Here is a 25233-nt window from a genome sequence, read left to right on the forward strand (position 1 = left end):
ATAATAACACCATCTCATTTACAGAAGAGTTACTGCTCTAATCGGACCATGTAAAGGTGATCTGTAAAGCACTTTGTGACAACTACTGATGTAAAAAGGGCTTTATGCATGCAGTGGATCTGATCCTCCAGGACAGGCCATAAGACAGGCTAGATACTGTTGGGCCCCTTGATACGCCTTCATTTMTGTAAGGACAGCATGACTACAGGACTACAGTCTCTGCTGTTATTCTGTAGGATAATTCTGTGTGGGGGGAGGGGCTGTACTTGCTTGCGCCTCTTTCTTCTCTCTACCCTCTGAAGTTCACACATGGGGCTCAGAGAACAGAACAGTCAGACTCCTTCCTCTCCTTCCTGTGCTCGTCTCGTCCCCTCCCCTCTGACAGCCTTGCAGTCAGAATAGACTGGCACTCCCGGCTTTCAAATGAGTAGGATTCCTGCCGAAGTCCAATAAAGGGTGCTCACCATGTAAAACCTACACTCACACAGCCTAACAGTATTCTTCCTTGCCCTCTCCCTGTCTCCACCCCTGTAAAAAATCCATGAGAAAGTCCCTAGTGTTTTCAGGGTGTGAGAATAAAAGTGTGCGGTTTAAAAGACTGTGGGCCCGGAGGCAGCTGTGAAATAGTAATGTACAACTGAGTAAAGGGAGACAGGCAGCCAGGAGAGTAGTGAATGAGTGGTGCTGCGGTGGCAGTTGTATCTACAGATAGCCCACTTCTGCTGCTGTCCATTTGATTGTGGGACGCTTATTGCTGACAGGAGAGAGGCAAGCTGTCAAACACAAAAGGGTCTCACAGAGAAGCAGAAGTGCTAGTTTGATTCCTTTTTTTCTTTTTACATCAGTTGGCTGTTCAGTAAATGATCCATCTTGGCATAGCCCCGTCCATATTTATCACCCTGTACAAGCTCAGTCCGCTCACTGCACCCCACAGCATTGGAAAGAAAAGTGAACAGAACTTACTAAGGCATACATTATGCAGTTGTGATTGTCATGCCATTGGTATGTGTCAGAGTTGGTTGATTTAAATCTTTATGATTGACAAGGTCCCTGGCTCATTGCCATTGTTCCCCTCGTCCATGAGCACAGCATCTGTGCCACGACAGACACCGCAGACCTCCCCATATAACCACCATGGCATTAATCTGCACTGCCTGCCTTAACGTCCATCCACCATCCAGGCAGCTCCCCACCCGGCACCAACTGGTTGAATCAACGTTTCAATGAAATGAGGTTGAACCAACATGGAATAGACATTGAATTAACGTCTGCGCCCAGTGGGTCTACTCTGCTCAAGGTGAAAGCATTTGCCTGCCGCCTGCCCTCCGCCCAGTGACTGGAAGCCGATAGGAGGAGAGTGAGGACCCTTTAAGAGGCAGTGTAAAAGTGTACAGGCCTAATGAGGAAATAAGTGACTTATTGGCGGCACACTCATTGCCTTCATTAAGCCACATATTAATGACCATCTATCATGAGAGCGAGAGRAAGTGAGACTCTGGGTGCTTTATGGAGCGTGCATTGTCACCTCGTTCCATTTATCTGTTACCTTTGACTGCGGTAAGTGTGTTGGAATTAAGAAGAGGACAAGGATCATAGTTAGCTGTTTGCAGTGGGAAATGGACGTGAACCCTCAAACCAAAAGCATATACAGGGTTCACCAGGCCTTTTGAGTCAAGGCTTCCTGTTAAATTACACCAGATGAAGTACACTGCATGGAGAAGAAGAATTTGTCAGTGCTACATCATTATATCACACCCTGGCCATTAAGTGTCTGCATGGATTTATATTCCACATAATAGTTTGATTAAAAAACATATTTAGACACATTTTTCTGCATTTTAAGTTCTAAGCAAGTCTCAAGTCTTAACCTTTGAGTCTTGAGTCAAGTCCCAAGTAATAATGGGCAAGTCTCAAGTAAAGTCCAAAGTTCCACAGCTCAGGTTGAGTTAAGTCACAAGTCCCTAATTTGGGGTTTCGAGTCCTCAAGTCAATGGTGTTTAATGCCAATTTTAATGCAATTTTTTATTTCCTGTTTTAATTACACTACTAGTACACTACATAATAAACTTGAGTGAAAGATCATGTTAGAAAGTTTTTTTWAATTACTTGTCATGATGTTGGCCTGTTGGGGGAGGTTTATGACCCCATAAATACATTCCCCCCTGTTTCTCTCTCTCTACTCTATAAGAGTTGACTCTTGAAAATCCCTTTGTTAACATAGAGATTCTGGGAACATCAAAAGGTGGGAAACGGAACCATATTTCAGTAATCCAACCAGTTGATAATATGCGTTGGTACTTAATGAATATGATGTCAGATCAGTTGGTGTCTGAGACATGATTACTGATGATAGGACGACATAAACTGTATCTTGGAAAATCTACACATTCTAGTTATCAGATTCACATGGAATTGTTGTGCAATTTAAATGTTTAAATATGAAACTATTTGTGAAAAGATTAAATGTAATTTTAGCTTCTTAATGAGAGAACGGTTTGTCATAAGAACACCACTGCTCACTCAGAGGCCCAAGTGAACAGACATGGGTTGTAAACTATGAAACACGCCGTTCTTTCACCACTATATAAACCCGTTGATGAAAATTCAACTTCCTGTTCCGAGGACGTGAGGACGAAGGTCCTACGTTAAAAGGGCTCAGATAATAACCTAACGAAATTAGCATCGAATTTCAATGTGAAGGTGACGACCWACACGCCGGAAGGATGAATTTCGACTATACCAGCCAGAATATAGCATGAGCTTAAAGTATGGCAACTTGGTATGAACTTTGAACTCTTATTCACTAAAGAAGTGATACCTCCTAGCCGTTGTGTTAGCGCAGAAACTGTAGACGTTGGCTAGGAGAGGACGGACAGAGTACCTGTCTACCACACGACGACGGTACTACCAAGTATCCGTTCTACCACCAGACATTCTTCAAAGGACAACCCGGCCTTCCATCTACGACCAACCGATCGAAGCRCAGCTCAGAGTAAATATTTATTGCATTTTCCTTTTCCAAATGGGCGGTTATTTAGAATGCATAAGATTCTGTATTTACGATAGAGTAGCTGCCCACGGCCCGATAGAGACACAAAATCTTTTTGTTCTTCAGTCTTCCCGCTCTTTCATTCAAAACCCAACCCCCTTTCTTTGTGTAACCAGCCGTCATATCTGTTCCGTCCGCTAGGGACCTTTTCCTTTATGACATCATTTGTAATCAATGTTTGATCCATTGTGTGTAGATGTAATTCTGTGTGATTATTTAGGTATTTAGTAAATAAATAATTAAACTACATTTTGTATTGCTGATTCAACTTGTTAGCCAGGGTTCGTGAAGATAACCAAGAATTTACAACTTTCAGATGAGACTAAATAAGGTGACGATTAAATATTGACTGCTACTGATGTAAAAGATTACTAGGTCTTTAAGAGTTTATTCGGAAGATAACAGCTCTATAAACATTATTTCGTGGTTCCCCGACTTGCTAGTTAATTACATTTACCTGATTAGCTTAATCAGGTAATATTAATTACAGAGAAATTATTTTATAGAGTAGCATGTCATATCACTTAATCCGGCATAGCCAAAGACGCAACATACAAATGGCACCAATGACAATAATTTTGGGCTCTTAGCTTTACAATGCATTGCATTTACAAAATATAAAATTGGCCAACAGTATCACCCATTTGTGAGCGATGGGGCCGCAGTATGATTCCCCCATGGCTGAACACACACTCCACAGGAGCACTTGATACAGGCACTGCCAAGACCCTCATTTCCACTCAGAACAGTGAAGGAAGAGTGTTTCTGTTCATAGCCCTGAACCAAAGGTTGTTCTGTCCTTTGCAAATGTCAAGGTAGTGGCTGAGATGCTGGAGTGCCACATACTTGCCACATATGCTGCAAACAGCCCTGACTCCTCTCCAAGAGAACAGTCCGCAGTGGTGTTTGGATCCACATGTTGCCCAGTCTCTCGCAGAATTACATATATATAGACAGAACAAATATAGACAGAAACAAAAGGTTAATCTTGCTATTAGTAGTTTACTATTTAAATTAAAATGCTGTATAACTTAAATGAATTAGGCTAAGTATTAACTCTATTGGTAAACTTTTTATAATAAAAAGATACACACCTTTCACCATTTATCACCTTGTCCTTAATAGCATCATCCACCAGAACATGATGTTGCAGCCACATCAGGGAAAAGGATGGATCTAGCACACCTGCTTTAAGATAGATACGGCCTGAGAAGGGTGCAATCTCCAGATGGGGTGGCCATCTTGACATTGATGAAGATTCCAATCAATCTCCTCTTCAGTGATGCTTGGAGACTTCAGACCAGGCCAGTGTGGTAGCTTACTTGAGGTTTCTGTGTCTCCAGATGATTGTGCAGGGAAAGAATGCAAGGAACCACTGCACTGATTGTGACAACTTTCTCTCCTTGGGTAATACCTGTGGCTTCTGCAAAAGGCTGAAGAATGTCGCCCAACTCTTTCAGTAGTTTCCACTCTCTCAATTAAAATTKTAATTCCTTATGCCTTACCTCTTCCAGCATCCGACACAACTTCAGATAGCCGCAATGAAGCACTTCTCTCACCTGCCTTGTGCTCACTGCAGCAGGGATTCCCTTCACTCCAAACTCACCTTCAAATGCCTCTTTAAAAGTGGTGCTAGTGTGGAGCAATTAGCTAATCTTGGACGCTTTGGAWAGAGCTGGACGGACAATTTTAGTCCCCTTCAACCCATCCCCACCACTAGCTGTAATTAGGGATGCACGATATAATCTGAGAACATATCGGAATCGGCCAATATTAGCTAAAAATGCCAACATCGGTATTGGCCCGATGTCTAATTTAACGCCGATGTGCAAAACCGATGTCAAAGTTGACGTGCATACCTATATAACGTAGGTACATGAAGTAATGACGCCACGTAAAATTTGCCGCTACACATGCATTCCTAACCAACCCCACAATGTCTGCTGTATGGATTGAGCAGTCAACAAGTTGAGCAGTCATTTGAAAGAGTAAGAACATTTCAGCTAGACAGCTCAAAGGCGAAAGCCATTAATGCCAAGATAATGGAATTCATTGCCCTTGACAATCAACCATTAACTGTCGTCGTAGGTGATGTTGGCTTTCGCGACTGGTTGAGCCCCGGTACATACTACCAAGTGCGCTATTTTTTAGATGTTGGCCTACCTGAGTTACACAGTAATAGCGTCACTTCTATTACCTTCACAACATACTATGGAACTCCATTTTGGTTTTTGCGTGTCAAAAAAGATACATGTCAAAAAACACTCTTTGACAATAACACTATTTGATGCATTAAATAAGCTTTTAATTTGACACGTCAAATAACACAGTTCTATTATAGAATGTTGTGTGTTCTGAATTTGCACGTGCAAGCCAAGCGCCACCACTACTATCAACAGCACTGTCAAAGCTGTACAAAAAAAGTCTGCAAACAAGAAAACACCGGCAACGAACGATGTGTTTACAATACCGCAGTGGTAATAAAGCATTATTTGTTTGACCGCAACTTCTGGGGTAGCTAGCTAGCTTTAGCTTAGTACCTTTTTATTTATTTAAGCTTTATTTAACTACCTAGCTAGCACCAATACAACCAGCCTGAAAACAATGACCAGTGGAAACTGCAGTCATTTTCATTATTCTTAGCAATGATTTAGGAATCCTTGTGAGTAAGTATTAGCTAGGTAGCCACTTGTTGTTCGCCTATTGAAATTGAACTTCAGTTCATGAAAATAAATAGCTAGCCAGTTATATAGCTAGCCAGTTATAAATAGCTAGCCAGTTATAAATAGCTAGCCCTGTTTCCCAAAGCTAAAGTTATAAGCAGCCAGCTAGCTTTATCTGGCTTGTGAGGCTCAACCGGACCGGGTTATGTGTTGTGAAGCTAGCCACAATAAGGATTAGTCACAATAGTGGAATTTGCGGATTGCCTTCAGAAAAAAAGTACCTCTTTGAAAGGGATGCAGAAGGTTAGAATTGGTGGAATCATGCCATATTTAKACTAGATMATGTTAAACAAGGTGGGAATGTGAAGCAACGAAATGGGGTATCAGTCTACTCGGTGACACCCACAAAACACAACTGTGAAGAGTTTATGCAAATATTAGCATTGCAGCTCTTATCGCGGGACTGTGACTGTGTGAAATCACCTCCCCAGTCAGCCTATTGTGTGTATTGACATTCATATTGCACTGTACAGCTTTACCTAAGGACTGGGGATCAATTAAATGGGGTATCAGTCTACACAATACCCAAGATATTTTTTCCAAAAAGTGACGAAAGCTCGTGTTCAACGATGAACAGGGGTATGTTGCAATCCACAATAAGATGTGACATTGTGGAATTGGTGATAGCTTTTTACTGTGGATGGTTTGTGTTGTACAGTTGCACAGAGCATATCTCTATGAATTGGGAGATGTGTGGCTGCTGAGGGTCACAGGTGATCGTCTTCCTCTTCTGGTATTCATCAAAGCTATAAAATACTTATACAATTTAGTAAATTGCTTTATATGATGGAGATTATCAAATTTTCATCTCACCATAATTTTTTGTTGAATTCATGAATGAGCATAACGTTTAGGAAACTGATATAAATCAGTAGGTAATTGTCTGAATTTACAATCTTTTTTATGTTGTAGTAGTAGGCCTACATAGGGATGTTAAACAAAACAACAATCTAAATGTGCTGTCCACTTTGGACACATGGTAAGGGGAGCCATTGCAAGCTATCTAGCTAACGTTACAAGCAAAAATTAAAGCAGGAAGCACCAGTGACTCGGTCTATAAAAAAGTGGTCAGATGAAGCAGATGCTAAATTACAGGACTGTTTTGCTATCACAGACTGGAACATGTCCCGGTATTCTTCCGATGACATTGAGGAATACACCACATCAGTCACTGGCTCTATCAATAAGTGCATTGAGGACGTCGTCCCCACAGTGACTGTACGTACATACCCCAACCAGAAGCCATGGATTACAGGCAACATTCACACTGAGCTAAAGGGTAGAGCTGCCGCTTTCAAGGTGCGGGACTAACCCGGAAGCTTACAAGAAATCCCGCTATGCCCTGCGACGAACCATCAAACAGGCAAAGCGTCAATACAGGGCTAAGATTGAATAATACTACACCGGCTCCGACGCTCSTCGGATGTGATAGGGCTTGCAAACTATTACAGACTACAAAGGGAAGCACAGCCGCGAGCTGCCCAGTGACACGAGCCTACCAGACGAGCTAAATCATTTCTATGCTCGCTTCGAGGCAAGAAACACTCAGGCATGCATGAGAGCATCAGCTGTTCCGGGCGACTGTGTGATCACGCTCTCCGTAGCCGACGTGAGTAAGACCTTTAAACAGGTCAACATACACAAGGCTGCGGGGCCAGACGGATTACCAGGACGTGTGCTCCGGGCATGTGCTGACCAACTGGCAGGTGTCTTCACTGACATTTTCAACATGTCCCTGATTGAGTCTGTAATACCAACATGTTTCAAGCAGACCACCATAGTCCCTGTGCCCAAGAACACTAAGGTAACCTGCCTAAATGACTACAGACCCGTAGCACTCACATCCGTAGCCGTGAAGTGCTTTGAAAGGCTGGTAATGGCTCACATCAATACCATTATCCCAGAAACCCTAGACCCACTCCAATTTGCATACCGCCCAAACAGATCCACAGATGATGCAATCTCTATTGCACTCCACACTGCCCTTTCCCACCTGGACAAATGGAACACCTATGTGAGAATGCTATTCATTGACTACAGCTCAGCGTTCAACACCATAGTACCCTCAAAGCTCATCCTGACCGGTTGCATCACTGCATGGTACGGCAATCGGCCTCCGACCGCAAGGCACTTCAGAGGGTAGTACGTACGGCTCAGTACATCACTGGGGCAAAGCTGCCTGCCATCCAGGACCTCTACACTAGGCGGCGCCTAAGGAAGGCCCTAAAAATTGTCAAAGACCCCAGCCACCCCAGTCATAGACTGTTCTCTCTGCTACCGCATGGCAAGCGGTACCGGAGTGCCAAGTCTAGGACAAAAAGGCTTCTCAACAGTGTTTACCCCCAAGCCATAAGACTCCTGAACAGGTAACCAAGTGGTTACCCGGACTATATGCATTGTGTGCCCCCCCCCCAACCCCTCTTTTACGCTGCTGCTACTCTCTGTTTATCTTATATGCATAGTCACTTTAACTATACGTTCATGTACATACTACCTCAATTGGTCCGACCAACCAGTGCTCCCGCACATTGGCTAACCGGGCTATCTGCATTGTGTCCCACCACCCGCCAACCCTTCTTTTTACGCTACTGCTACTCTGTTCATCATATATGCATAGTCACTTTAACCATACCTACATGTACATACTACCTCAATAAGCCTGACTAACCGGTGTCTGTATTTAGCCTTGCTACTCTTATTTTCAAGTGTCTTTTTACTGTTGTTTTATTTCTTTACTTACACACACACACACACACACACACACACACACACACACCTTTTTTTTCGCACTATTGGTTGTAGCCTGTAAGTAAGCATTTCACTGTAAGGTCTACACCTGTTGTATTCGGCGCATGTGACAAATAAACGTTGATTTGATTTGAGTAAGTTCCATAACATTACCTCATGTTAGCTAGCTAGCTCACACAGCAATAATTCAATTCTTACCTCTCTTTATGGGACTTCATATGTCTGACGAGGTTTTTGCAATTTCATCAATGATTTTGGACCCACATGTTTTACAAGCTGCCGCCATTTTTTCCCCCACCACCACATAGTCTTTGAAACCGAATGCAACGATTTTTGGGAACCGATCCAGATGATGCCATGATGATTACAGACTCAGTCAATGTCTCTTTCAATTGACGAATTAGCGTCAGAGATACTATATATAATGATGAGATAGTCTCCTCCCTTGACATTGGAAGTTGTTGTCCCGAGGGCGGGAAGGCAGGCGGTCTGCTTATCATTCTGCTTATCGCTCTGCATGTCACTGTATTCACATGCGGACAGATTTTGACAGGAGTGGACCCTCTCGCTTCGCCTCTTTTTCTCTGCTAGCGTTGACAGATAGTTTGAGTGACATCGAGAAATGTCCAATTAGAGTCGAGTGTTTGCCCACTCCCACCCACTGGGTGCGCATAGAGAGGTCTGTGGAGCTTGGTTGTCTAATAKCAGAAGGTGATGGGAGAGGAGGTTAGAGAATGAGAGGAGTGTGATGCCTTTTAGGGATGGGGAAATCTAAACAAGTCTCCCGGGTCTTTTCGAGTCGTCGAAGTTGAGTGGCAACATTTGAGTCCACATCTCTGTAAAAGGGGGATTCTTTATACACTTGTCAATGGTGGATGAAAAGGATTATGATAGTTTTGCCATAACTCACCATTCAAAAAAATGACCTGCAAACTAATCTGAGGAGTGAAGATAGGCTTGGTTTGACACAACCACAGACCGAGTAGTTCATTCATACTAGAAAGAGTTTAACTGAGGAAGACTACCCTCTATGAGGACACAGCTTGCAGTATCCATAGACACAACATGTATTTACTTCACAACTTGTTGTGATACATGGATAAAGAGATAAAAGGCTGTGGGGGGATATCACAAGAGTGAATTTGGGGWTTTTCCACTCATGTTCTGTGTAAAAATAGTTAAAGATTTCGTCACATTGTGTTCTCGTTTTTGATGCTAGAAGAAAATGGCTGCCTGAAAAGGAGAAAAGCAAAGGCTTGTAACATAGAAATTAACAATCTGTCTGGAATCTATTTTACAGAGGATGTGTCATTATTGGCCACCCGGTCTTTCAGGTTTGGAGTAAGGAATTAATTATACAGGTTGTATATCCCTTTCCCCCTCAAATCCACCTCCCGTAGCAGAAATAAAATAATTTAATCTTCTTCTGCTTGAAACAATTTTCAATTTGTCACTCAATGATCTGGGAAGATTACGAGTTAGTGTCTCTTTTCTGCTTGCCTGATTCTTTATGTCTCTGTCCGTCCTTCATACSTACATTGTCACTTGTTTTTTAAGGTCCTCTTCTAGGTCTGTTTAGGAAATCTATGGTCAAAAGCATTATGTATTTATGCATTGCGAAAATACATGCTTGGATTCATTCATGTACTCAACAACATAACAATGTGAAAGAAGACTGAAAAATATGAATAGTAAAAAAAAAAAAACAGCAGTGGAAGAAAAAAWATATATATCAAGCTTTTTGAACATGACAGAAMGGAATAGAACAGAATAGTTACATATTTGTTTTGCTGAGAGTTTACTCTTATACTTCAATGCATTAATTTCTTTGTCAAAACTAAGGCAACCTATACATTTGTATTTTTCCATTTATAAAATACCTATTTAGTGCTCAAGGCCTTTATGACTGCAGTCAATAACGACAGAATTGTCTTGGCAAACTGTGCGCGACAAATCGTGAGATTGTTGTCAAAATGACCTTGCAAAATCTCCAAAAGTCCAGGGTAATTTCTGAAAGTATGAACCCTAATCTGGCCTTATGTATTGAGTCCTATACTCCAAAGTTTGGATGTGTGTTTACACTATAATCTGTTTTTTGGTGAGTGCACCATAGCGTTCATTGATTTGTCTGTTAGACATGACCACATTTGTGGGAGGTGGTGGTAGAAAGTGGGGCTGGGTGATTAGATTTCAGTGGACAAAATTGGATTTGATGGTGGGACATAATAGCTTTCATGGGCTTTTACAGTACAGCTCTGAATGGCTTAAACATATTGTCCTTGATGGGATTGAGGTTTAATTCTGGGATTTGCTCAGCGATGACGTCCTGTTCCTCCTTACTGTTCTGGGCCCAGGAGTAGAGGGCTGTCCTGAACTAGAGGCTTCACATGAAGAGTCCAGAACTTTGCCCAAAATGACACCCTATTCCCTTTATAGTCCATAGGACCCTGGTCAAGAGTACTGCACTATAATGGGAATACTGTGAAGGGGATACAATACAGTGCCATTTGGGAATGCATCCAAGATCTGTCTTAAACTAAAATCCCATCTAATATTGTGTAGCCTTGTTGTTAGATCAATGATTCCCTCCCTCTCTATTAAATCTATGAGGTGCTCTATGGTAGAATGACAGTCAAACCTGTGCCAGCTGCTTTCTGAACTGACTTGAAGGAATAACCTGATATGAATTGTGCTAAAGTAGGGACATATTGGGCATTTTGGCATCTTCACAAAGACATTCTTCGCACAAAGAGGAGGGTTTGCGGCAGAGATAAGATGCAGTCAGGCTCAACAGTCACAGTACGGGTAATCAGTCCTCTCCCAATGCCTCTGCTTAGTGGTCTATTCTGATTACATTCATCGACAAATTGCTCTGAAAAGACTGATTTCGACTAGAGTGGAAGAGAATTGCTTAAATTGTTCTCCTTGTATTCTTCTTTTCTGACCATGTTAACTTGTGAAGAATGAGAAACATTGTCACTCCRCAGAGAATTACAGATTTTCAATATGAACATGGGGAGAATAGTGAATCCAAAGTATTGCCTCGGTATGTGAAAGATCAATTGTTCCTATAGACCCCAAGTTAACAGTGACACTTTTTTGCCTCTTTGAGAATTTTTTTTCCAGGCATCATTTAATTCTAAGACACATCATAGAAGAGTAGTTTGAATTACTTTCCTTAAGCTTTTCGCTAACATTTTGAGCTAAACATATCTATCAGCGCTGGGTTTTGTTTTGAATATCAGTCATGGTTACCCAGAAGAACACTGCATTGGTTGCTCTTTGAGGATTTAGGCTGCATATCCGTAAAGCACCTTGTGACAACTGCTGATCTGAAAAAGGGTTAGTTAAATAAATGTATTGGTTAGTTCAATCAATCAATCTGTCTTTCTCTTTGCAGGAGCCACAGGTGCCATCCTGCCAGACTCCCTACCGTCGGTGCCAGGTACCTTGCCTCACTTCATGAAGGAGCCAGAAGATGCCTACATCATCAAGAGCAACCCAATCAAGCTGCTCTGTCGGGCTGTGCCCGCCCTGCAGATCTTCTTCAAGTGTAATGGAGAATGGGTGCACCAGAATGAACATGTGTCCCGGGAGTACATGGATCAGAACACTGGTAAGAATCCATAGAGATCCTATAATCCAAGGGTATTCAAATCCTACCCTGGAGGTCTGGACTGGAGTACTGCTGGTAGTCTGTTACCTCATAATTAATTGCACCTATTGTTTCCCATGTCTGAACCGGTCCCTGATTAGAAGGGAAGAATGAAAAAAAAGCAGTGGAACTGGCTTCTAGGTCCAGAGTTGAATTTGAGGGCTATAATTCCATAGATATGCTATTTTCTGCAGTTCTATGTAATGTAATGTAATATTTACTCTGTGTAAGATGCATCATTTCTATCGCCTCCCAGTCTAACTTCTGCATAGTGAGAGGGAATCTGGATTCACTGTGACCATGTGTGGGATCATGGGCTTGCAATCAGCACTGCATATTTGTTTGGGGAAACTAAATTATGACATTTTGTGATTAAGATAATCTTCGACTTGATACAGTAAGGTACATTTAGCTAACATATTGTTACTACAGATACTTTTCAGTCTATAGGCAGTTGTCTTTTTTTAAGTTTCCAAAGACAGTTAAAGTTAAGCAACAATTAGGCTGATATCCGAAAACATTTAATATATTTTTTACTACATAATTCTATCCGTCATCCGAAACCTGAAAAAAACACTCCAACTTGCCCTCATAATGTCAACAGGTAATTTGTGAAGTTGTGTTGAAATTATCATGTAGTGTGATATAAAGGAGATGGTATGTTCAGCCCAATTAAACCCCATCAGGCTGGTGTCAGAGAGGGACGTGCAGAACAGACTAGGTCTGTGTCACAAATGGCCCCCTATTTCCTATATAGTGCACTACTTTTGACCAGGGTCCATAGTGCATTATGTAGGGAATAGGGTGCAATTTTGAATGCAACCTATAGAGCAGGTTGTGTTGATTAGAAGCCTTCACTTTAGTTCTGTTTCCTGAAGGGCTTTCTGGGAGAACACAACTTATGTGACACCTCGTCTGGAATGTGCTCTGATTAGTGGCTTCTCAAAAGCGGAAGGAGTCTTTCTGGTATTCATGAAGGTCCCTCTGCAGGAAAGCCTGTTTAATTGCTTCTGGGAGTTCATTATTGTGTGATTGCTGTTCTGTGAAATTGTTGTGTGACTGATAATGGGGGAAATGAAAGTCAGAACTTTGATTATTTTTGCTCTGTGTGAGTCAGAAAGTTCATGGGAAATGTATTAGGGAAAAGTTCACTGTTTTGGTTTTATGCTACGTCCAATGGTTGTTAGCAAGAGGCGGGCTAATTCATTTATTTCAGAGATCAGAAAGGAGCATTATCTAACAACAACAACAAGTGAAGTGCCTGATGTTCTGTTTTAAGTGGTAGGAGGGCTGTGAGCAAAAAATATGGTTGAAGTCGGAAGTTTACATAAACCTTAGTCAAATACCTTTCAACTCAGTTTTTCACAATTCCTGACATTTTAATCATAGTAGAAATTCCCTGTCTTAGGTCAGTTATGATCACCACTTTATTTTAAGCATGTAAAATGTCAATAATAGTAGAGAGAATGATTTATTTCAGTTTTTATTTCTTCATCACATTCCCAGTGGGTCAGACGTTAACATACTCAATTAGTATTTGGTAGCATTGCCGTTAAATTGTTTAGCTTGGGTCAAACGTTTYGTGTAGCCTTCCACAAGCTTCCCACAATAAGTTGGGTGAATCTTGGCCCATTCCTCATGACAGAGCTGGTGTAACTGAGTCAGGTTTGCAGGTCTCCTTGCTCACACACGCTTTTTCAGTTCTGCCCTCAAATTTTCTATGGGATTGAGGTCAGAGCTTTGTGGTGGCCACTCCAAATCCTTGACTTTGTTGTCCTTAAGCCATTTTGCCACAACTTTCAAAGAATGCTTGGGGTCATTTTCCATTTGGAAGACCCGTTTGTGACGAAGCTTTAACTTCCTGACTGATGTCTTGAGATGTTGCTTCAATATATCCACATAATTTTTCGTCCTCATGATATCATCTATTTTGTGAAGTGCACCAGTCCCTCCTGCAGCAAAGCACCCCCACAACATGATGCTGCCACCCCCGTGCTTCACGGTTGGGATGGTGTTCTTCGGCTTGCAAGCCTCACCCTTTTTCTCCAAACATAACAATGGTCATTATGGCCAAACAGTTCTATTTTTGATTCATCAGACCAGAGGACATTTCTCCAAAAAGTACGATCTTTGTCCCCATGTGCAGTTGCAAACTGTAGTCTTTTTTATGGTGGTTTTGGTGCAGTGGCTTCGTCCTTGCTGAGTGGCCTTTCAGGTTATGTTGATATAGGACTCGTTTTACTGTGGATGTAGATACTTTTGTACCTGTTTCCTCCAGCATCTTCACAAGGTCCTTTGCTGTTGTTCTGGGATTTATTGCACTTTTCGCACCAAAGTATGTTCATCTCTAGGAGACAGAACGCTTCTCCTTCCTGAGCAGTATGATGGCTGTGTGGTCCCATGGTGTTTATACTTGCTTATTAATATTGTACAGATGAATGTGGTACCTTCAGGCGTTTGGAAATTGCTCCCAAGGATGAACCAGACTTGTGAAGGTCTACAATTTTTTTCTCACGTCTTGGCTGATTTCTTTTGATTTTCCTATGATGTCAAGCAAAGAGGCACTGAGTTTGAAGGTAGGCCTTGAAATACATCCACAGGTACACCTCCAATTGACTTAGGCTAATTGACATCATTTATCAGAAGCTTCTAAAGACATGACATCATTTTCTGGAATTTCCCAAGCTGTTTAAAGGCACAGTCAACTTAGTGTATGGTAACTTCTGACCCACTGGAATTGTGATACAGTGAATTATAAGTGAAATAATCTGTCTGTAAACAATTGTTGGAAAAATTACTTGTGTCATGCACAAAGTAGATGTCTTAACCGACTTGCCAAAACTATAGTTTGTTAACAATACATTTGTGGAGTGGTTGAAAAACAAGTTTTAATGACTCCAACCTAAGTGTTTGTAAACTTCCGACTTCAACTGTATGTTGCTAAATGAGGAATCATTGTCATCAAATTCAATTATTTCTTTTTTTTAATTGGATACCGTGAGCTCCAAACCAAGCACTGTATTTTAATAATTGTGTGTAAATTACCAAAATAATGCGAATGGCACCCATTGCACTGGGATTGGAGGAAAAAGGTTGTTGTAATGAGAGGTTCAAATATATGTATATGTAGAAGGTCTGACAACCTATTGACGAATTAATGTCTGTTAACTCTACAATAAAGTTCCTCACTAAACCCATGGGGTAATTCGTTGTCATGTTAACAGTACCATAATGGCTCGTATTGCTTATTTCATAAGGTTAGAAACTTGATATTATCCTTTTAATTTCATAGTGCCAACGTGTTGTTTTCCTACTGTAAAGGAAGTATGGTCATTGAACCCTGAGTAGGTCAGGTCTGATGTAGGGTTTGAAAGCAGTTTTGTATTCATTAATTCGGTTCATACTTGTTCAGCTCATCTGCATTCTCAAGTGGATAACCGTCTGCTCGTTGAGCTCCCTCCAGACGGAGCCACCGCCTCCCCACATGGTACTTAACCTAACACATTATCTACACTCTCTCACTACGCAATTTCACAGATTCTGATTCAAGAATGCCCGGTGTTAAAAAAGAAAAGTTCATCCTTTTTACCTCGCTCTGCCTTTAAGCTATATCCGGGGAACAATTATAAACTTTTTTACCATCTCCTGCACTTAACCGCCTGCGGTGTTGCCTTGCCTGGGCTGTAAAACCAACGGGTTCTGCATCAGAAGGAGACCCGAGTGGATTTGCAATTAAAAGAGCCTGCCTGAGATTGTCCTGTCCTCACCTCACGCCCCGGCCTGCTGCATAGCCTACTAGCTTTATATCAGCACTAAACTCATAACTACCATTGATAACAACATGCTCAACACTGCTTTGTCCTGCCTTGGTAATGGACAGCCAAATTGTGTATTGGATTAGGCCAAGCTAATCAAAGCAGCAGATCTATGATGAATTGGATGTTATTGATTAGGACATGGGTCTTCAATGCCACCAAGAGCACCATGATGATAACATCTCTTATTTACCAAACAGGCTGATGAATCACAGCCACAGATAAGAGGCGCTACAATGCCCTTGAGTTAACCAGACTGGGAGGAGGGAGGAAAGCTCAGAGGAGAAGAGGAGAGGAGGGGAGGAGGGAAGAAGGAGCGGAATGGAGAGAGGAGAGAGGAATGGGGGAGTGGAGAGCGGAGAGGGCAGGGCAGGGGTGAGGACAGTGGAGGGGAGAAGCTCAGATTTGGTCACAGACTAAAGACAGCCAGTGAGTTGAAGTAGTAAGCTGAGAATGTACTGTCACTAAGTGCTCCTCATGGAACTTTTCCTTTCTATTAACCTTCCTACCTCTTAGGAAAAGCAACTTATCTGGCACAATTTGTCCATGATTAAATGTCTATGGTAATATCAGCAGCAGTGAGAATTCAGTTCAGACTGCACTGGTGTTTTAAACCATGGTATGGAGTGTGTTCACTAGAGATAACCACAGACAGCTGTGCTGAGGCCTCTGGGATGAGGCAGGGTATTGTCAACCTGTCAATAATTTATTTTTTGATAGGGTCAACATGCCTATACATAATTGAACAGCGGAGAGATTACTGGGAAAAGCATGTCACAGTTGCCTCCGATTTACATCGAGTGCTGCAAGCGATAATGTGTTCTTATAGGTTTAAAATTGATAAATGATTGGATTGGCGTGCTCTCTCCATATTTACATGAGCCTTTTGCTTAGTTCCCTATATTAATTCCCTATTTTTGTTAATGGCTTACCACTAAGAGTGGAGAGCATTGTCATCTTGAAGACCTTACTGCCTCAATGAATTGGGGAAATACGCACCAGGTTCCGTGTCAGGGAAATATTGGTCCCCAGGGTGTTTGTTTGGTGGAAACTGGTCCACTCCCTCCCATATGTCTGAGACTAGCGAATCATCACTTGTCTCACAGGGTTACCGTCCCAAATGGCACTCTATTTAGTGCACTACATTTGACCAGGAGCAATAGGGCTCTGCTCAAAAGTAGTGCACTATATAGACAATRGGGTGCTCCCGAGTGGCGCAGCGGTCTAAGGCACTGCATCTCAGTGCAAGAGGTGTCACTACAGTCCCTGGTTTGAATTCAGGCGGTATCACATCCGGCTGTGATTGGGAGTCCCATAGGGCGACGCACAATTGGCCCAGCGTCGGCCGGGTTTGGCCAGGGTAGACCGTCATTGTAAATAAGAATTTGTTCTTAACTGACTTGCCTAGTTAAATAAAGGTTMAATCAAAATAAAGATTTKGGACACCATCACAGGCACTTTGTACTGGAGGAGGGAGGGATCTACAAGGAGGACATATCCTCAATACTGATTAGTTAAAGCAGCCTGTGGAGCTATGTATACAAATTCATTACAAATGAAAAGCTGAAATGTCTTGAGTCAATAAGTGAACATTTGCTTAACAATTCACATAATAAGTTGCATAGACTCACTCTGTGTGCAATACTAGTGTTTAATAACATGATTTTTGAATGACTACCTCTTCGCTGTACTCCGCACATACAATTATCTGTAAGGTCCCTCAGTCGAGAAATTAATTTCAAACAAAGATTAAACTACAAAGACCAGGGAGGTTTTCCAATGCCTCGCAAAAAGGGCACCTATTGGTAGATGGGTAAAAACAAAAAAGCAACCATTGAATATCCCTTTGAGCATGGTGAAGTTATTATTAGGCTTTGGATGGTGTATAATACACCCAGTCACTACAAAGATACAGGCGTCCTTCCTAACTCGGTTGCCGGAGAGGAAGGAAACTGCTCAGGGATTTCACCATGAAGCCAATGGTGACTTTAAAACAGTTACAGAGTTTAATGGCTGTGATAGGAGAAAACTGAGATTGGATCAACAACATTGTAGTTACTCCGCAATACTAACCTAAATGACAGAGGGAAAAGAAGGAAGCCTGTACAGAATAAAAAATATTCCAAAACATGCATCCTGTTTGCAATAAGGTACTGGAGTAAAACGTCAAAACATTTAGAAAATAAATTAACTCTATGTCCTGAATACAAAGTGTTATGTTTGGGGAAAATCCAACACATCACTGAGTATTGTACCACTCTTCATATTTTCAAGCATGGTGGTGGCTGCATSATGTTATRGGTATGCTTGTCATCGGCAAGGACTAGGGAGTTTTTATTGTTGATAGAAAGAAACGGAATAGTGCYAAGCACCGGCAAAATCCTGGAGATAAACCTGGTTCATTCTGCTTTCCAACAGACACTGGGAGATGAATCCACCTTTCAGCAGGRCAATAACCTAAAACACAAGGCCAAATCTACATTGGCATTGCTTACCAAGATGACATTGACTGTTCCAGAGTGGCCTAGTTAAATTTGACTTAAATTTACTTGAAAGTTTATGGCAACAATTTAAAATGGCTGTCTAGAAATGATCAACAACCAACTTTACAGAGCTTGAAGAATTGTTAAAATAATATTGTGCAAATGTTGTACAATCCAGGTCTGCAAAGCTCTTAGAGACTTACCCAGAAAGACACACAGCTGTAATTGCTGTAAAAGGTGATTCATACATGTATTGACTTAGGGGTGTGAGTACTTGTGTAAATKAGATATTTCTGTATTTCATTGACAATAAATGTTCTTTCTAAAACAGGTTTTCACTTTGTCATTATGGGGCATTGTGTGTGATCACATTTTAATTCCGGCTGTAATACAACAAAATGTGGAATAAGTCAAGGGGTATGAATACTTTCTGATGGCACTGTAAGTATTTATGATGTTATGGATGGACTGCTCCTTTGTATTTGTATTTATTAAGTATCCCTGTTGCCAAGGCAGCAGCTACTCTTCCTGGGGTCCAGCAACATTAAGGCATACAATTTAAAATATTACATGACATTACATTTCATAACACTTTTCACAACACATTAAGTGTGTTCCCTCAGGCCACTACTCTACAACCACATATCTACAATACAAGATCCATGTGTATGTGTGTGTAGAGTGCGTATCTTATCATGCGTGTGCCTGTACCTGTGTGTGTCTCTTAACAGTCCCCTCTGTTCCATAAGATGTATATGTATCCGTTTTTTTTAACTGATTCTACTGCTTGCATCAGTTACCTGATGTGGAATAGAGTTCCATGATGCTGTTAAGATCTATGCTTCCCACTACCATCTTTTGTGTTTTTAATTAAGCTAGAAACCTTAGATGCTACATACATTTGTTTTACTTATGAATTAATTATACCCATTGAWTCTTGAAGAATATAACTTATTAACTGTCATACCCCCATCAAAACCCTAAATATAACCTTGTTTTACTCCAATGTTTGTAAACAATGTAAATCTGAACAAACACTTTATGGCCTCAACATGGTTAAAACTATAATTTGATATCATGGATGGTCAGTCCTTACATCCATAGTTCTGTCTATGAATGGTTACATTTGACCAAAACAGAGGCAGGGTGTCTGCTTTGTTATTGTTTAAATTAAAGATTCTAGCTTTAACCTAGTTTAAATCTCCTTCCTTATCAGGTGTAAATAGTCGATATGCTGAAGGGAATCACACACAAATGGGCCCCATATAGACCCATATATTCCATTAGGACTCAATGCCCACGGATTGGAGAAACATCACTGACCTTTCTTGTTGAGTCTGTGCATAGTGAATGTTATCGTTGGTGAGCAGTGAGCAGACAAAGTCGTTGCTGTCTCCTACATAGATTGGAGGCACATGGAGAGTGGCAGGTCCTGGCCGGCCTGGGCACTATGGGGGAAGAGAGGCCTGAGAATAGCAGATAAACAACCCCRGTGGTCACACAGACACACACACCTGCCAGGAAACCCAGCTGCGTCTAATTCCCTGACCATGTTACCTTCCCTCTGCCCTTGTTCACTTCCCTTCATGGAACTCACTGAGACAACTGGGTTGGTGTAAGCAATAGCTCCTCTAGCACTTAGTTTTACACCATATTAGTTTCACATAATATCCAGTCTTGTCAGATCAGTGAAGGAGTGTAAATGAGGGCAGATGGAAGGGAGCACATTTCTTGAATGAGACACAGGAGAGTCCAGGGGAACAACATCATACAGGCAGCATACAGGCAGCAAACAGGCAGCAAACATTCAGTGACACTATGCTTCCACCTCAGCACGGGCCTTAGCCTCACCACACACTCAACCCTCCTATATCAGGAGTGTTGCAATGCTTTTGCCACTCTGTAATGTCCACTAAAGCGAGGATTGATGTTATCTTTGCCCCATGGTTCCTTCGTGACTCCGTTAATGGGGTTGTTAACTGAATGTGCCCAGACAATACAATACACCTCACACACATACCGTACCTGTATATCATAGGCTCCTTAGAGGGGGGAAATACATTTTATTTGGTCTTACCTCAGGTTTCAGCTAGTCCGGTGCCGGTGGGTTGTGTGGTAAATGTCAACTTTTTTTATCACAGAAAAAGGAGCTTTACCTTTTTTGTTTGGATTACTATTCTGTTTTGACTTCCATGTCAGGCAGGACTGGGTGTATTGGGGTCTGTGTTATACAGAGAGGTCTGAAATTATTGACACCCTTGATAAAGATGAGCAAAAATTACTGTATAAAATAAATAATTCAAATACTGAGATATATTGTAATTAAAATACTGAGCTATCCACTGATGTGCGTATCCAGAGTTCTATTTTCATGTCATTTGGACCAAAGCACAGGTTCCAATCCAAGTGCCAACTCAAACTTCATGCGTTTGTTGGACGACTTGAAAATAGAGCTCTTTACCACACACACCTATGAAACCATTCTTCCATCGCCAACAGACAACAGTATGACATTGCTTATTGCTTTCCTTATCTACGCACAGATGGAGACAAAACCCAACATGCAAACTTCTCTTCCAATATTTCCTGTATGGGTGGGTGAGGTTTTAGTCTTTCCCCTATTGCAGTACAATGCCTTTTTTTATAGGTTTACTTACTAATTAGTTCTGCTTATAATGCCATTAGTGGTCTGTGTTTATTTTTCCAGACTTTTGATTTCATTTAAATAGGATATTATTTTGTGAAGATGTATAGAAGAGACTTGGCTCTGTCAGTGTAGTTGGCTGTATAATTAAAGAGTTAAACAGTGAACATTGGGCCTAATTGATGTGGCAGACAAAGGCCTCGTCTGGATATACTGTAGCTGCCTCTCTCTGCAGCGGGAAATAAAAATGGTGCATTGTCAAGTAAATATGTCCCCAAATGCAGGTGAACATTCGGTAATTAAATATTTTGTCTAGTAGATATGTTTGTTAGTGTGTGTGTTTGTGTCTGTGGGCTGAGAATAAAGGGTATATGATTTCGTAATAGATGTTCTGTATTAATTATGTGATAAGTGCCTGTCATTGTTTTAGATAGGCCTTTTTTAGAGCAGTACCTGCCTTTTATGATCATCATTTATTTGTGGTGACATGACTGTGCTAATACGGTTTCTCTCCTCAGCTGAGAGGTGTTTTGTCCTTAATTGCACTCAGTGTTCACATGTACCATAGCTGCCTTGGTAAACTGGGATACTCACTTGCACGCACCTCACACATCCACCCACCCACCTACACACACACAATCAACCTCACTGCAGTAAGTCAGAACTCCTTAAAGTGCAACTGAATGCAAAAAATATAGACTCTGTGGCATTGATATTACTAAAATGTTTATTTAAGTGCCAAAATTAAATAAAAAGTTTAAGTAAGATCATTTGGGTCATAAAGTCTGTATATTCTAAAACAGAGTTTTGTGAGATTTGTTTAACTGAGGTCGCCATGACTTAAATGAGGGTTAGGTTTTGATTCCAATCCTGCCCACACGGGACCACTGCCTGGCACAGTCTAATCATGGCTGGCAGTAATCAAATCATCCTGATCACAGCTGCCCGATGTGCTGCAGTGAAAGCTATCCAATTGCTCACCAGAATCAACCTACAACCCGCCCATTTATTTAGAGACAGTCTGGAGCGCCTCGGATTTATTTCGAAAACAAACGATACAAGATATTGTCGCAAATGTTATGTTGAAAGAATAAGAGTTTTTGTTTTCTAAACGGCTTGGGTTTTCTCCAACTAAAACATCCTCACGCTCGTGAGCTAATCTTGCCATGACACACACAACTTTCATTCAAAGATGGCTACATTTAGAAAGCAGGAAATACATTACGGGCGAAGCATAGGATTCCCTGACCAATCACGTTCACACTGTCAAGAAGGACAAAAAACATTACTGCCTGGATACGATATAGAAAACATAACACACCCATATCAAGCCACACCCCCAAGACACATCTAGTTCTTGTTAATGAGCACTGGAAAAGCGCAGGTGGAATCGTTAAGTTGAGCCCCTCTTTAATGTGGCAGATATTGATGAAGGTTCAAATGATTGCGGTAAGATATGGTCAAATACATCACCATACTTCTCTCTCATTTATGTGATCAACACTTATTGAAAGCAACAAGATTTCCACACACTCATTTTTTAAGCCAACCCTCCCTTGTGAACAACTTGAGCAGGAGGCAGAAAGTCTGGTGTTGACAGAGGCCAGTAACAGGCTCTCTGAGGGTGGGAGGATGTGTTAAAAGGGAATGCTCATTGGAGACATCAACATGCTAGCACACTGTGAAGTAGTGATGGCTAGTGCACTCCAGAGGACCTTTGACTTTGTACTACCCACCACCAAAGAGCCTTCCAGGGGATTCTGGAAGGGAAGTGTAGTTTAGGGCTTCTTTCCAACTGCACCGCAGGGAGACCCAGGGAAGACCCAGACCTGCAGGAGAGTAGGAGGCAGGCATTGATGGGAATTGTAGTGGTTTGAAACACTACAGATAATTGTCTATGTAGAACATATTATGAAGAATAATCAGGTTTGAGCCAATGCAAGCCATGTGCCAGTATACAGATATATCCTTGTTCCAAATCTCACCTGTTTTTTCACGATGATCCAAGCCCTCTGAAATTCAAGTGGGATCCAGCCTCTCCCTATGTCATTCCTGTTGTCCAACTCAATACGCTGAACCATGGCAAGGCAACAGAGCAAGGCCATAGGGAGAGCAGATTAGCCTTGCGTTGTCCCCTCCAACTAGGCTCACACCACCTTAACCTCCATTCTCATTTTTAAAAAGCCAATAGCCATGACTTAAGTCTATATTTCTCTCTCTCTCTATCTCTGTCTCTCTCTCTCTCTGAATAATTCTGCCTTTTGGATGGCTTAGTCACTGGGAGAGCCACTTGGATAAAGAATAAAGCAGAGTGGGGTGGAAGAAATCAGAGGTTTAGTTTAATAAGTCCTGTCAATGGTGTTCCGCCTGTAAACAAATAGGGGTGACAGATGACAGAGTGCCGAAGCTCGGGTCTGTCTCTCAGGCACACCACCTGTCCTGGACGGTTAGTCCTCAAGGAAATGTGCCCCTCAGAGAGACGCCAGAGAGTGCAGGACCTGCCAGCCTCCATTAGCATATTGCTCACAGTGTTTCTTTTTTGGGGGGATTATGTGCAGTCATTAGTCATGATTTTCTCTCCTGTCTCTTCACCCCAACTCTGTCAATTGCCATATCTCTGCAGGGGAATTCTGAATTATGTTTGTCTCACTAAGTGAAGTGCTGGTTGGCGGTAGTGGTGTTTTTTTTGTTCATCTCCAGAGTGGCATGCTCCACGTGTTCCAGTAGAATTCAAATTTGTTTGGAGGATAGCAGGGGACCGAGTTCCAACAACATTTTTGCTGTAAAATCTGTTTGGAGACTAACAGGCAGCTGAGGTTGTTTGTTAACATCATCCATACACTCCTTTCCTCACAGCCTCAACATTATGTAGGCTAGCTGATTTAGTTCTGAGTGGCATGATTGTTCCTATACATACAGCTGACCTTTAAATATGTATCTTGTTCTCTATCTTCAAGCAACAGCATTAATCTAGAGACATGTTCCTGCTGCTATTCAGTGTGGTGTTTAATTATTATGTATTCAAAAGTCTGAAATGCAGTACATGGTGTGCTGGTGTGACTGCCAACGAGCATGTTAGATTAGGCTGCATTTATTGTTGTGTGCAGGAGAGGAAACCCAGAGGAGAGGACGGGGTGCTGAGAAACTAGGGTTATGTCCCAAATGGCACCCTATTGCCTCGTGCACTGTATAGTTCACTGTGTAATAGCCCATACCGCCCTCGTTAAAAGTAGTTCACTGTGTAGGAAATAGGGCGCCATTTGGCACGCAGCCTAGATTGGTATTTTTCTGTCCCAAGCCTCACACGTTACATCTTTTCTCTAATCCTGTGTTTGGGAGGGCTGCAGGCTATGGAGGCTCTGAAAAGGAGGAAAGAAAACACATGACAGGTCCCTAAGCCCATGGCTCAGATTAAAAATGGAAGCCTTTATCAATACAGAACTATATAACAGGTCTGCAAAGATTTCAGCTGGGGAGGTTTATGTTGCGACGCTAAGAGGATTTCATAGGAAGACTCCATTGGTACGGACATGCTTTAATGTGTTTGTTCTAAAAATGTACTGGGTTACATGCCAGGGGTACTCAACTCTTACCCTACGAGGTCCGGAGCCTGCTGGTTTTCTGTTCTACCTGATAATAAATTGAAACCACCTGGTGTTCCAGGTCTAAAGCGGTCCCTGGTTAGAGGGGAACAATGAAAAAATGCAGTGGAACTAGCTTGGAGGTCCAGTTGAGTTTGAGGGGTTTATACTATGTGTTATTATGTCAGGGTAACCTTTATTTATTGATTTATTTACCCCTTTTTTGTGATATCCAATTGGTAGTTACAGTCTTGTCCAATCGCTGCAACTCCTGTACGGACTCTGGAGAGGCAAAGGTCGAGAGCCATGCGTCCTCCGAAACACAACCCTACTAAGCTCCACTGCTTCATGACACACTGCTCACTTAACCCGGAAGCCAACCGCACCAATGTGTCGGAGGAAACACCGTCCAACTGGCGACTGAGTGTAACAGTATATCTTTAGTCCATCCTCTCGCCCCGACCCGGGCGTGAACCAGGGACCCTCTGCACACAGACACAAGTCACCCACGAAGCATCGTTACCCATCGCTCCAC

At 41.9% G+C, this 25233-nt stretch overlaps 1 protein-coding gene across 2 annotated transcripts in view; it reads left to right on the forward strand.

Moving 5' to 3' along the window:
• The first annotated feature begins 11924 nt into the window (after positions 1–11924).
• Positions 11925–25233, forward strand: part of LOC112069854 (netrin receptor UNC5D-like) — an 88081-nt gene continuing 74772 nt past the window's right edge. For both annotated transcript variants that reach the window (XM_024137235.2, XM_070438740.1), the window contains exon 1: positions 11925–12136. In XM_024137235.2, the coding sequence (XP_023993003.2) occupies positions 11983–12136 (154 nt within the window). In that variant the 5' untranslated portion in view covers positions 11925–11982. The remainder of the gene's footprint in view (positions 12137–25233) is intronic.

Source organism: Salvelinus sp. IW2-2015, unplaced genomic scaffold (assembly GCF_002910315.2).
Source record: "Salvelinus sp. IW2-2015 unplaced genomic scaffold, ASM291031v2 Un_scaffold1133, whole genome shotgun sequence".
Classification (NCBI taxonomy): Eukaryota; Metazoa; Chordata; class Actinopteri; order Salmoniformes; family Salmonidae; genus Salvelinus; species Salvelinus sp. IW2-2015.